The sequence below is a fragment of the Rhamphochromis longiceps genome, linkage group LG13 (assembly GCF_057381845.1).
Source record: "Rhamphochromis longiceps isolate RC_006_pf linkage group LG13, R_longiceps_female_GT1.1, whole genome shotgun sequence".
NCBI classification, from domain to species: Eukaryota; Metazoa; Chordata; class Actinopteri; order Cichliformes; family Cichlidae; genus Rhamphochromis; species Rhamphochromis longiceps.
In genome coordinates, this window is record NC_140569.1 from 25436947 (window position 1) to 25451658 (window position 14712).

General features: G+C 41.3%; 1 protein-coding gene across 1 annotated transcript in view; it reads right to left on the bottom strand.

Moving 5' to 3' along the window:
• wdr11 (WD repeat domain 11) overlaps positions 1 to 14712 on the bottom strand; it is a 65528-nt gene that overhangs the window by 7077 nt on the left and 43739 nt on the right. Inside the window, exons 15-25 of the mRNA XM_085428696.1 lie at positions 14537 to 14658; positions 13872 to 14019; positions 10990 to 11096; positions 10510 to 10624; positions 9215 to 9386; positions 8297 to 8405; positions 6505 to 6567; positions 6122 to 6187; positions 3585 to 3774; positions 825 to 920; positions 113 to 278 (exon numbers count right to left, since the gene is read on the bottom strand). Coding sequence (XP_085284822.1) covers positions 113 to 278; positions 825 to 920; positions 3585 to 3774; positions 6122 to 6187; positions 6505 to 6567; positions 8297 to 8405; positions 9215 to 9386; positions 10510 to 10624; positions 10990 to 11096; positions 13872 to 14019; positions 14537 to 14658 — 1354 coding nt within the window. The remainder of the gene's footprint in view (positions 1 to 112; positions 279 to 824; positions 921 to 3584; positions 3775 to 6121; positions 6188 to 6504; positions 6568 to 8296; positions 8406 to 9214; positions 9387 to 10509; positions 10625 to 10989; positions 11097 to 13871; positions 14020 to 14536; positions 14659 to 14712) is intronic.

A 14712-nucleotide genomic window follows, 5' to 3' on the forward strand; every position in this document is an offset into this window, starting at 1 on the left:
TGATTGATTCCAATATAAATCTTTCCAATTTAAATTAAAAATAAAAAGATCCCAGGTGTATGCTATACAAATAAAAATGTTCTTTCTGGTATCAGATATAGAGGAACACTACCTGCAAGCTTGCCATTAGCTATCATATTGGTGGCCACTAGCTTGATTGTAGACTGCGAGGGGCCTGAAGAGGTGATGGTGGTCACTAGGCAGGCCTTGAGTGAATCACAGTAGTAGCTGGGGTTGTCTGCGCTCGTCTCCAACAGTAATTGCACCGCCCGGTCCGTCTGAGAGCAACAACAAAGAGATGAGAGCGTAATTACCGTGGCAGCAGAGAGAAACAAGGCATTAGTGGCTCTGATAGGTAACCACTGTGCACGAGCTGAACAAGACAGAGCTGCGAGGGGAAATTATGTTTATTATCATGCTTTTCATCTGGTGTAGATGAAGGCTGGAGCTCGTGCTGGGGTCAGCACCGACCGGCCTCTGCCTGTCTGCCTGCTGGATAACTGCACCTCCAGCAAACAGCCGGCTGATTGCAGCTTGTGATTAGAAGGAGAGTGGTGACATTGAGAGGTGAAAGAGGTGATGTCAGTCCCCGCAGGCTGTGAAGCTAGGGAGGACAGGAGCAGCGCTGATTTTCTTCACTGCGATATGAACTATTTATGACTATGACATTTTAGCTTGCATGTATGCACAGCTAAGGAGGTGTAGATTTGTGTGGTTTGCAATGGAAAGTGTGGTGCATAGTCTACCAGTTATGCCACATGACAACTCACAGCTATAGTCTCCATGCAGATGCACTTTAACTGTGTAGGTGGTGTCATACTTACCTGACCCAGAAGGAGGAGCTGGTCAGCGCATTTCTTAGTGTGTTCATAACTGGAGCGCTTTACTTCCTGCAGGTGAACTCGATCCAGCTGGAACTTCTGTTAAAAAGAAAAACACAAGGAGCAACAACTTAAGGAGTAGTAGGAATAAGTTTTTGCTTTGTGTAACAAGTGCTTCCAGAAATCCATTAAACTTTGTGTCAGAGAGAGACAGAGAGGATATGAGTTAGTACGCATGCATTAATATAGGGAGAAAGTGATGGATTACATGAATACATATACCAGAGATGGAGAGTATAATTATAATGTCTTTAAAAACTTCACAAGTTTCTTGGGTGTCAGTGCTCCCTGTACTGTATTTCATTATTAAGTCTCTGTTTCCCAATTCTTGGTGACAGGAGATCTCATTTTTTCCCTGTCAGATACTTCACTTCAAAGATGAAGTCAGTGGAAGAAATACTCTGTTTGGTTTAGGTTAAGGTGCTCCTGGACAAGACCACACAGGAAACACAACGCACCATCCACTCGCCCACTACTGTGAATTCAACTTGACCTGCTCCATTCTCACATGGGTGAGATCACGCCGACTTTGTACCGGGATGAGGCAGGTTAAAGCCTGCTCAAAGTCTGACATTTTTATTCTCATGTGCACCTCCACCATGTAATGTATGGAGAAGTTTAGAGCTGCCTTCTTCATGTCTTTGAGTGGACGGTGACACCTCTTCCATCTGTGGAACAAAGGCTGAATGAGCAGTCTTCACCAGATGCCAGCTTCCCACGTCCAGTTAATGCATCATGCTAACTGTATGTGGGAAGTAAACAAGACTAGTTCTTTGTTCACTGATCACGCAGTGATAGAAACAAAAGGTTTCCACAAAATGATGTCTTTCTAACTGCCTTGTGTGGACGCATCCATCAGTATGTGGTCACTTCTTGGGGACTTTAAGGGTCATCTCTGTGGAAGAGATACAGCATGCTATCTTAGGTTCGCCAAACATGACTTCGTGACTTTTTTTTATTTTTACCTACACTCTATGGCTCAGAAAGTCACTCAAACAGTCCTGTCAGTGGGAAAATGATGCAGCTGTCATCACTGCAGCTGCTGTTTCAAGGCCATGTCAGCTCTGTGGGAGTCTTGGGGCGTGATGCTATATCCCCATAATGATGTGTAATACTGACTGTACTGACACAAAGGGAGCTGGAGGACATGGAGAAAAATCACTGATGTGTTGGTGAAAATGTCTCCGTGGCTTCCCCGACTCAGTCAAAAATTGTCTCCCTGGGGGAAGGATAGACGTTCAGGTCTTCACTACCCTGGGGGTTCAGTGAAGGTGGCGTTGGATCTGATATATTATTTAAGGAGGGCAGGGCGTCCCATGCATGTCTCAACAGGCATGTTAAAAGAAATTCTTCAGGTTGGTTTCGCGTGGGCTCAATCTGCTATACTCACTGCAGGCATCGAGATTGTGTGATTGTATGTACTGACTGCACTCTGTTCAATGAGCAAAAGATAGGCAAGAAAAAGAAAAACAGCAGCTGATGGACAAAAGACTGAGTCATCAATTTTCGGGAGAGATAGCAGCATAGTAGATTTCTTTATAAGAATGGCTACGTGCACACATTTATTGCGTCTACATCTACAACAGAGGCTTCTTTTTTTGGCTTCGCTTTATTTTGATGAATTCTTCTGCAATTCATAGCTGTGGGTATACTTCCTTGCGGAGATACCAAATGAGTTTAGTAACTTCAGAGCTGTGTGCTCTGTACTGGAGTCCGGGATATTAGTAATTACATGCAGGCTGCTGCCACTGAAGTCGTTTTATGACAACAGGAGCCAAATGCTGCTGCACACTGTCTTGGTAGCTCTTTGAAAGTCCTAACTTTGTGATCACTGCATGGCCCCTCATTAGCAAGCAGCACAACTTTCACAAAAACGGAATGGTGCATAATCCATTAGAAAAAGATGTTAAGACTTTTTAATTGGAACTATACTGAGTGAAATTAGACAGTACATTTGCTTGTTGCTACTTAAAACCTTGAACTGAAAGGTCTGGGGCACTGTTTTCAACTGGCTAAATCGTCTTTTATCAAAAATGGAAAAGGTTTTTTCCTCATTTTACTTTCTCGGGTACACGGAGGTTGGCACAGTGGGGGAAAAAAAAACGGTACAGCAGCCAAAAAAAAAAAAAAATCCAAAAATCCATCTAGAAATTAAGTCAGTTCACAGATACAAAATAGGAAAACGATGGAGACATTTGAAAAATGTTGCTCAGTGTGCTGAAACACGTCTAACTAGTCTGTTAACTGAAGATGAAAAGAGAAGAGTCATATTTATAAAGACCTTGGATGCTGATGCAAGAATGTCTTCAGCAGGATGCTACGCAATCAGACTGCACAAACAAATTAGACATTTTTAAGAGGGCATCAATAAGGGCTTGAATCACTCAGAGGAGAGGAAGGCATGGAGTTGACCTTAAAGGCTTAAAAATGTGGGCGAGAGTAGATCCACAGCGTCATTAGTAACAGAATGCACTGTTTGACCGAGGTGATATTGACACCGTGGACGATAAGGGACAGGCCGTCTGTGTTTGTTTGTGCATAGTCTGGCTTGAGGACATCGACTGTCTTTGGGATGACTCCTGGGGGGATTTTTTTTTTTTCCAATGTTGGCTGAAACTTATCTGTCTTTACTTTCTCTGCTCACCAAAGAGACAGCACCAAACACAGGTAAACACTTTCTCCATTTTCTCTTATTATACTGACCTGGAAATAAGAGGTTTCACACAAGACATCGTGGCAGATGTCCAGGTGGCTCTGAGGTGACGGTTGGACTCCTTCGCTTTGGGCCTGACCCTCTGCGGCGGACACAGTTAGCTGACGAGCCTGTGCAAATGACTGGATGTAGTGGGATGCCACCGTCCAGAAGTGAAGGTCTGACTCGTCCCCGAACAGCCTGCAGTTTGCCACAGAAAAACAAAAACGCATCACCTGAGTTCAGTGTTTGTCTCTGGACTAGTCAGATTCTGCAGCCTGAATCATCATGGCACCTGGTTTCCCTACTCGTTTGCTCATTAATGACCACAGTTCCTCCATCATCCAGCCTACGCTTTGTCTGTAAGTGAGCTCTCCTCCTCCTCCTCCTGCTTTACTTTCCTCAGCCTCCTTTAACATATCGGCACAGACACATAGCTGTTGCTAGGTTACCTTATGACATTAACAATGGCATGGAAACTTGAGACAGCCAGATGTAGAGACATAATCGTGAGCTCTCACTGAAAGTGCAGCCAGGGTGTTCAAGGAACAAAAATGATCTTTTAGACTTTCCTGGTAAATCATGGCATTAATAACAGGATGCAAACAGGGGTGGGATGATATGATATTGCCTTTCTTTTCATACTGGCTGCTCTAGATTTGTCAGATGCTCGAGGGAAATGAAGGCTGAAGCAGAGATGAGATGAGAGTTGCTGACACAAGCACAAGTCTCATACTTTTTTTGTGGTGCTTCAGAACTACACTTTACAGTTACAGCAAGTATATGCTCTTTGGCAGTTAATTTAAATGTTTCAAAAACAAAATAATTTGCTTTGCTTGATAATTTTACACCTTCTGGCTCATCTTTCCAATTTGTTCTAAATTAAGTAGTTACATGTTTATAATTATTTTCCTCCACAAATAACTAGAAATCCCTGCTAAAACATCACTTTACAATATAGTAGAAAAATGAGCCCAGCCTTGTGTAATAGCAAAGCTCTCAATAGCAGCCTCATTTCTCTGTTGACGAGTACAGTATTTCCTCTACTATTCAAAGCAACAAAAAAGCAAAAACTTTCTTAAAAAACAGCTTTTGGAGGAGAAAGGAAACAAAAACCTTCCTGCAAAAGGTAAAAACTCAATGTAGCACAAGCCAATACATCACTGACAGTCAAATTAAAAAAATCTGTGATCACTGAAACCAGACTGACAATTGACTCTGCAGCATGGCTCCATGAGGAAAAGAAAAAGCCAGGGAAAATGAAATTTGATTGTGAGATTATAAAAAAAAAAAGATGGAAAAGGACACAGGATGATGGGGAGACGGGCCAAAAAAATCAGTTGAAAGAAAGTTACAGCAGTAATCAGAAGGTATTGAACGAGATACAGAGCTGCAGTGGCCGCCTGGCTAAAATGACAGATGGCTACTTGCGCAATCTAGAGCTGAAAAACAAGAGTTTCAGACTAGGCACAATGGAAATTCACGTTTCTCTAGCAACTGACTGCATTTATTTGACTTTTCTAGAAACCATGAAGATAAGCCGGAATACTGAGCGTTATTTGGTCAGACGAGACCAAGACAAGTTTGTTAGATTAGATGAAGAGGCAAGAGCACAAATAGCACTGCAAAAACCTCTGTGAACCGAGAATGCATAGTCCTGAGAGTGATGCACCAAGGTGAGAGAATACGGCTCTTCAAGAGTGCAGAAGGAACCGGGGAGGTGATAATTATAGGAGGCACCATGTATGACTGTGGAGATTATGGAGAACAATACTGGCTGATGAGATCACTTTTCATCTGCAGAAACTGGGCAGGAGAAGAATATTCTAGCATGCTAACAATGCAAAGCATACCACCAAAAAGTCACGCAGGAGTTTAGAAAGAAGACACAAGCTATGATCTGGTCAAATGTATCATCATGGGCCACTCTCTGATCTTAAGTGGGCACGATCACTAAAACTACATGATAAATATGTAAAATTACAGAAACGGTACTGGTAGCTGCCCAGATTGTACTGTAATTTTAAAATTATGAAAAAAATGAAAGGAACTCCTGTGTGTTATTTCAAAGATAGAAAGTCGCCCTCTTCATCACCGAGTAGCTGAAATAAGCTCTCTAAAAGATGGCTGCAATATCTTTTAAGATTGGTATCCTCCATCCTGAGAATGTTTAGTCTGTCATACAAAAAATGTGAACATAGATATGAAAAAATATTAAATCCACCCCAAAAAAGCCCAAGGTGCTTTTCTTGCACAATGAGGGCAAATATTCACTGTGCAACTCATGTAAAGTCAGAATTATTATTTTTATTAGAGAATATCATTAAGTTAGTATTATTCTCTATATTAGACAACTTTTTTTCTTGTCCCTTATACTCTGATACTTCTGTTGGAACTCTGTAACCAAGGCTTTTATGAGTCTTTGACATAGATACACTGTCTGAATGTTAACAAAATAACCGCCCCAGGGTACTAGCGAACGCTCACGAACACGGTACAATCTGCGCAGAGACAAACACTGGCAACTTCACACAGAGCTCGAACTCACCGTGAGACGAGGAGGCAGCGCTGCAGAAGACTGAGCTCTGGGTCCTGTAGCACACTCTTCATATCACTGGGGGGCCAATCAGAGACAGACAATCAAAACACAGCCAGGGCCAATTACACTTCTCTAACACAGCAGGCCCAGTGTGGCTGTTCCAGGAGTTTCGTCTTATCTGTCAACCCACAGACTACATGCTCTCTGGGCCCGCTGTCTAAGCACTAAGGAAGGACTTACAGTTTCTAACTGTAAAACAACCCTACATGAACACAAACTGGAATCACATACATGCACTGTTATTTGGTTGTTAGTGTCTGTGCCATTACATTAATATCGAGTTATCACACGAACTTGGCATTAGAGGACAAAGCAACAGTGCAGTAACTCACTTTGATAATGAGTTGAGCTGCTCCTGGATTAGGCCTTTTATCTCATCTTTCTCACTGTAGTCTCTGAAACAGAAGGAAGGATCAAAGCAAGTCAAACGGCTCCTTTAACATCTACCTTAAATAGAACCTGACCTGATATTAAATGGAAATCTGAACACTTTTTAAGAGAAGTCGATCTGCGGTGTCAAGCGAAGTCTATTCTAACATTTAAGCTGAGGATGGGTATTGCCTTACACACGCTGCTAATATAGCTGCTTACTTATGATAAGGGAGCTGTGAAGCAGTGAAATACTCAGGGCTCAGTTAAATGGGTTTGTAACTACATCTGGCTTAAATAGTGTCCCTCTGGACGGCCTCTGCTGAATCCCGCGTTGAGCTGTTTACTTGTTTATACTGGTGATTTTTACAGACAGTGTCTGGGTGGTTGACAGAAGCTGTAGTGGTAGATGAAAAAGTAAGAGCCTAATCTTGCAGACATCTTACTTAAAATTAATTACATTTTCGATATTTATATTTTCAGTTCTCATTTTGCAAACTGGGTGAAAATTCTAACAAAGTTTTGTAAACACAGCTACCTATGAAAGAAGATTAGGGCCACTGGGGGGGGGGAAAGTGTGCTCGACTTTTTTGTTCTTCTTTTCCAGAATTCTGAGAAAAAAAATCTGAATTCTGAGATTAAAGTCAGAATTCAGACTTTTTTCTCAGAATTATTTATTTTTTTAAATTCTGACTTTAATCTCAGATTAGAATTCCGAGGAAAAAAAAAAGGTCAGAATTCAGACTTTTTTCTCAGATTTATTTATTTTTTTAAATTCTGACTTTTTTCTCAGAATTCTGGAAAGGAAGAAAAAAAAAGTGCCCCTCTTTTTTTTCCCCAGTGGCCCTAATCCTTTTCCATAACTACTTTTTAACTGTTCTTAAAACTATTTTTTGGTTGACAGACATAAAAATCATCCTTCAATGCAAAGTGAAAGTAGATTAAAAATGGATGGTATTACTAAATTGTAACCAAGATTCGCAATCAGATGATTTTTATTTCTCCTCAGAGTGAATCAGTCTGAAAATAGGTCAACGTTATGAATTAATGAGGGGAAAGTTTGGTTTTGAGATAGCAGAGTTGAAAACCTTCTCATACTCATTCATTAGTTTTTTGTAGAACATACTGTATGTGGGGAGATGAGATCAGTCTGTAACTGTAAAAGTAGCACAGTTCAACAGAAGATGGCTTATTGGTCTTCCTCCTCAAATAGAGCAGTACACAGTACACATGTTTAAATGCAATTTAACCTAGAGCATTTCACACAGATTACTGACCGAGGCTGTGTGGATATCAATAATTGAAACTACTGACAACAATTGATGTGCTGCTCTGCTCACTTACAACCGCCTGCTTTCAGGGTAGGAAGCAATATTTCATTTTTATTTTTAAAAACACATCAGTAAAACCCATCTTTACACTGCTCAAACAGTTTATTCAAACATCATATGGTCACAGCTCATACGGATCTTGCAGACAACCTCAGGTCAATTCATGAACTTCTACTCAGTAAGTTGCTTTCTCTTACTAAAATGTATCTGCACCCTTATGTACAAGAAAATGAGAAGTAAAGCTTCTGATCACGTCAAACCAAGCCTATTCATAACGTTAAATCTTGTTGCTAGTTCCTTTAGCTCAGCAGCACTTTGTGAAAGTTAAAATCATCCTCAGGTCAAAATCAGTTAGCCTGACTAAAAAGACATGTAAACAAGGAGACGATTTCACAGTGAACACTTGTTCAGAGGTGAGACTTACACTTGCGTGACGTCCATGGTAAAGGTTCCTGACCAGGGCTGCAGCAGAAGAAAAGCCTTTAGAGTGAGGGCAGCTCGGGGCAGCAGCAGGTAAGGGCACCACACTGGATCTGTGCATATTTACCACAGATAAGAAAGAACACAATATTAGACTGTAGGTTTTATCAGCATCATAAACTGAGTGACTACAGATGCCAACCTGTAACTGGGTAAAGGAGCTCTAATCCACAGCTACACCGATTAGCCATAACAACCACCTGCCTAATATTGTGTCAGACCACCTTTTGCTGCCAAAACAGCCTTGACCAAACTGTGCTGCGGTTCTTCCCATATAGTAGCATGGTGCCAGGTGTTCCCTAGGCATGCGATGCACACACATCTGGCCATCCACATTATGTAAATTTAAAAAATAAAACAGGCCACCTTCTTCCACTTCTCTGTGGTCCATTTACTCACGCGCTTATTATTGGCGCTTTTGGTGATGGCCGGGGTCACCATGGGAACCCCGATTGGTCTGCGGCTATGCAGCACTATACACAACAAACTGTGAGACACTGTGTATTCTGATTCCTTTCTACCAGAATTACATTTTTCTGCAAACTGAGCTTCAGTAGCTAATCTGTTGGATTGGACCACATGGACCAGCCTTCATAAGAGCTGCAGTTTAGGAGATGTTCTGACCCAGTCGTCTTGCCCAGTTTTCCAGCTTCTAGTTCATCAATTTTGAGAAGAAAAGGCTTACGTGATGAAGAGACAAGACAATCAGTGTTATTTAGTTCACTTATCAGTGGTAATAATGTTATGCCTGATCGGGGTATATGCAACCATTTTTAGTTGACACTTAACAAAAATCAACAACAAAAATCTACATAAACCTTTTCTTTTCAGTCCTTTATGCAGCATAAGGATCCTAGCTCACCAGTCAGGTCTTGTTCATCCATGCGGTAGCTGGCAGACTTCATGGCCATTTCCAACACTCTGATACAGCCATCGTCGGATGCCAGGACAACCTTGTCTGATGTGCACCAATCGATGTCTAAGATGCGGTAGTTCACATTGCGACCAATGCGCATGCTGCTGACCATTTGAACCTGCAGAAAAAGGACATCCAAGGTGATTGATTTCAAATTGCAATCTAATTGCTTCTTTTATTTGTAAGGACACAATATGGAAAGGTTTTTTTTGATCAAGTAAAACAGGAAACAGAATGATGTTATAGGCACACAAGAAAAAAAAATAAAAGTACAGTAAATACATGTTTGTTTTGGTAACAAATAGATATGCATGTAACTAAACTGTTGTGAATTTGTATGTGATAGCACAAGATCCCAAATGGCTCATGTGCTTCCCGCTTCAGCTGCTGATTAGCTCATTGGAAGCTGGGGTTGAAATTCTCTTTTAGATTTCGAATCATAATTCTCATGATTTGTTACATTATAGCTTTTTCTTGTTTTATTCTACGGCTTGACTCATCTACTGTCTGGCTTTTATAACTGGGGACCATAAATAGGGCTCCACGATGACCATTTTCTCTCTACCTCGCTCTTCATAATAAACCAAATCATCGACGCGTGTGTCATTTAATCTGCCAGTTAATATCTAACACTGATTGCTGCTGGGTAAGCCAACAAAAAATGTAGAATGGATACAGATAACAAAATGCAGTGGATGACATTAGATCAAATAAAAAACTGAAATGTAAACAAGCCAGAAGGAATCTCGGGCAAGATGAAAAGTAGACTGCTCAGAGGGGACCTTGTGGATGTTGACGACTTTGGTAAACAAAGCTAAAGATGAAGCAGGGATTCGAGTCGCCTTCAGAACTCACAATCATCCATCCTGCTATGCTTGAGCTTTTACATGTCAAGAGAAAGCTTTTAAGAACTGCGTGTGTGTACCTATACAACACACTGTAATGATTTGTCAACGCAACAGCAGAACTGCAGCAGTTGTATTATTATTACAGTGTTAGCTTCAGAAAGGACATTAGTTTAATGCACCCCATAGAAATACTGTCATGCCCCAGTGAATGCCGTTCTATGAAAACCCATTAAGTGTGCCACAGTGAGCCCGTAAACCACTGCTATGAACCTGAAGACGACTGTTGCTTTTTTAACTTATGAGCTACGCAGTGCAGTGAGGGTATGCATGCTGGGAATTTATAGCATCTCATATGCAACTACCAGCATGTGGAGTTACTGTATAGAGTCTTACCTCTTTAGTGTCCCAGACCTCTGCTCCATCTGTGTACATGACCAGCAGCTTTTGGTTACCCTTCCCGGGGGCGAAGCGAATCTTCTTCACCCAACCACGATGTGTTGGTATCCCCCTAAAAATGTCAATTAATAATAAGAAGAAATGACCTTATTTACTTTGTGGATTTGACTTTTCAGCTTCATCACTCACAGGTTCATTCAAACATGCTCGTGAAAATGAGCCTGTGTGCACTACATGATGTACTTTGCACAAAATCTGAGAGCACATCAAAGGCCATATAATCCATTTTATGTGCCATGTATTCAGAGCAGGTCAAAAGTGACCCATGTGCGATTTCAAACACGAAACCTACAACCTCTGAAATGGGCTTTACTGATCGATTTGCTCATAATGTTTACAATCTATGAACCGTTTCTTTAACAAAGCATCAGAAAGCAAAACTGGAGCTATCATAAGGTTTTTCAGTCTAGCTGTTACCTCGACAAACGAGCTTTGAGATCCCAGAAGTTGAGATTGCCATCCACATCCCCAAGCACCAGGGTGTCACCTTTCCAGGCAATACAGGCTATACTGCCCATGCTCCCCTGCAACACAGGAAGAAAGAAAAAGGTGTTAAAGCAAAGATGATAAAGTGCTAGCCTCACACGTGAGTCGCTCTAGCTGTGTCCTCTGAGTTTTAAGATAAATTGCAGTTGAGTCCATGATCCTTCAGACATGCAGTCTGAAGTTTATGATTACCCATCATATAACTGGAGATAGACATCAAAAGGAATTAGGTTATTATGTTCACAAGTCACGTCTTTAATGCAGCCAACCATTGCGTAGTTAAAAAAACAAAAACGCGCAATTCAAACAGCATAAAAGCCATCCCTTTTCCCTCTGCAATAAAACATCTCGCTGCCAGGCATTTAATGTCAGGGCATGAAGAAAACAAGACAATAAATTGATATATGTGTGGCAGCTGAGTGGTAAACAAGCACAACATCTGAGTTTTGAATAAGGCCAGACTATGCTGTGAAGCAGAGTGCCAATGTTAAGATGTTACGTGTCAGCTCATCCTCAGTATGTGATAGCCCAAAACTTTTTAGAAGACTTTGGCTCAGTTCCCTGACAGAGATATGAAGATCTTCTATCATCCCGAAAAGACTGTAAAACCTTTGGGGTATGCAAATCTTTGAGAAATAAATCTCAAAGCCGTCACAAAACTAAGGCTTTAAAATCCCCAGGTAAACCGCCGGTATCTGTCTACGTGGCGGAAAGCAAAGCATTGAATAGGCAAACAATCCACCGGTTCACAAAGGAAACTAATATATTCCATAGGTTTCCCTTTAGAAATGCTACACGAAGTGAGATAAATGTTACTCAGTTAAATAATATATTAAATGATAATGAAAAGATATGAGATTGTGCCATCTTCAGTGATGACAAAGATGTGGGCAATCAACACCCGACAGCAGCAGGTGCTACACTACAGCGTGACTAAGCTCTAAACAACTGCAAGTTTGAACAAGGTAATGAGTCCAAGAAAGTCAAAGTCCTCCAAAAGAAAGGGAGGCTTAGGTAACTGAAACTTTCTTAATTAACAATCCGAAGCGTTCTTTGTTAGGGGTGACATGTCCACTTGTAAGGTAATCAAACCATCCTACAGTCATGATGTTACCAATGCATCCTGGATTCACCCGGGTGAAAAGAAATCCTGTCTTCAGTAATAGCTCGTTTCTTTTTACAAGGGAGGACACTTTGCTGTCAGAGCGGATTAATAGCTAGGTTAACATGTACTTGCTTTCTTTTTCCTGTAGCCTGACTCATTGCTCCCTATCAGTGAGGTGAACATTTGCTAAACGCTATCTGGGACAAACTGATGACACCGTCAAATTCGCAGACATTCAGCTGGCCGTTTGGTTCCCAGGGGAAAAAAAAAAGAGAGAGAGAGAGAACTGGCAAAAAACATAGCGCTGTACAATTTATCTTTGAAACCTTTACTTTGATTACATTTAGTTTATGACTGAAAGAGACATTAGGTTGGCAACATTTTGTTGGGGAGCCAAAATCTATATCATCCCCTGCACAAGTTCTCACAAATAACCTGAAGGACACAGGATTTTAAAGAGGGAGTGGTGGCATTTACTTTATCGAGGGGAAAATTGGGCAGACACTGCCTAACAACCGGAAAGCAGAGCTTAATTCTTTTGAGTAAAGTGACAAGACAGTGCAGATATAAAGTAAAACACATAACACCAAGGAGATATTTAGCCTCTAAACATAAGAGAGCCCAAAGTAGATGAAGAACATAAAAAGAAAAAAGAGCACTTATTAGCCTTTGGCTAACAAAATGACTGGAAGTGATGGATATGGTACACAGCAGAGGTGGGGGAAATCCAGGCCTCAGGGGCCATTGTCCTGCAGGTTTTAGATGTGTCCTTAATCCAAGACAGCTGATTTAAATGGCTAAATTACATCATCAACGTGTCTTGAAGTTCTCCAGAGGCCTGGTAATGAACTAATCATTTGATTCAGGTGTGCTGACCTGGGTGATCTCTAAAACCTGCAGGACACTGGCCCTTGAGGCCTGGAGTTCCCCCACTGATTGTATACAGTAAAAAAAACAACGTGTGTTAGGAAACAGAGAGTAAATAGATAAACAGATGGTGGAAGGTGGGTGATCAGTAGTTACACTGTCAAAAACTTCCTGAAATGAGCCCTTTCAGGGGGAAACTACTGTGAAATGATCAGCAATCAAAGGATGGCCAACAACATGGGTGTGTGGACACAGCCACAGCAGGTTGTTGGAGCAATATTCAGAATCAGAATACTTTATTAATCCCGAAGGAAATTAGGGATTCACTGATTTCATTGGCACACAAGAGGAAGTGAGTGCACAGTAAGCTCCTCGTAGGCTATGCTAACCTCTGATGGTATTGCAAACCTGGCCCCAAATTTGCCCAGACGGTTAGGTGACAGAATATTTTATTCTGCATATACACTATTTAAAGAAAAGAATGCACAATGGAATGTCACTTCTTTACTGTCACCAGTATCTTGAAAATGCAAATGTTTCAACTAAATTTTTAACATTTTTCCTCACAACTTATTACAGCAACAGAAACACAGAGAGAGAAAGCACACAGTCAGAAGGAAAAGGAATGACAAGAGAGACTGATGTAAAGGAAAAACCTGATTATGATCTGTGTGTACAAAAAGGATTAACATGATATTAACAAAATGAAAAGAGGTCGATATAAAGCGGGGACAAATAGCTTTGTGCAAGGATCGGTGTGGACGACCTTGAAGCAGTACAAGAGCTTATAAGGTAAAGAGACGAGGAAGAAGGAAAAAAAAAAGACAGTCTCGGGACTCACATCAGGTGGAATTCTTGCACCATCTTTGACTGTGTTGCCCTCTACAGTGATGTGGTACACTTGCCCATCTGTGTCAGTGAATACAAAATGCTCTCTGGCTGAGATAGCCTGGCTTGTCTCCGACTTGCTCTCAGCATCCTGCAGGAGACTGTAGGGAGAAGAAGACAAAAAAATGATACTGACTATTCTCCCACCTAAGCGCTCGTCTTTGTTCACACTTTCTCGTGTGAAATCTTTTGGTTGGACATCTTGTTATTCGGCTCCGCACTTTACGGCTTTACGATTATGAGGAGCCTAGTGATTCCCCAGCAGGGGTGGTTGTACCGCAGGAGGCACCTCTGCAGTTGCCAGAGGGGGTGAAGAAAGACTGTCAAGAAGCTGAACTAATATGAAAAACTAGACACATATATGCACATATATATATATATCAGCTGTTACACATGAGTGCTACATGACATGTGGTTGAATTATTTATTCTTTATTACAATGTTTTCTCAATGAAACATAGTAAGGACTAAGGAATTTGTTCTGGACTGTCTGTTCTCTTAAGTTCTAACATTGGGACCATAAAAAGTAAATACGATCTCAGCCAGATGGATTTAATGCTGGATTTCATAAATGTCAGTCAAAAGGCTTCCAAGATTCTGGAGCTCCACAGCACTCACCTGATTACTGAGGATTCAACGCTACTCTGCTCGGCATCTGACACAGTCTGCCGAGCCATGGCCTCCCTCGCAGCCATCTGCTTCTTCTTTAGACTCTTCAGGTTGTGGGATGGGGACCATTCCTGTTGACATAACCGGGGGATTGCGGTTTTTGTAACAAAGCCATCTGTACAACA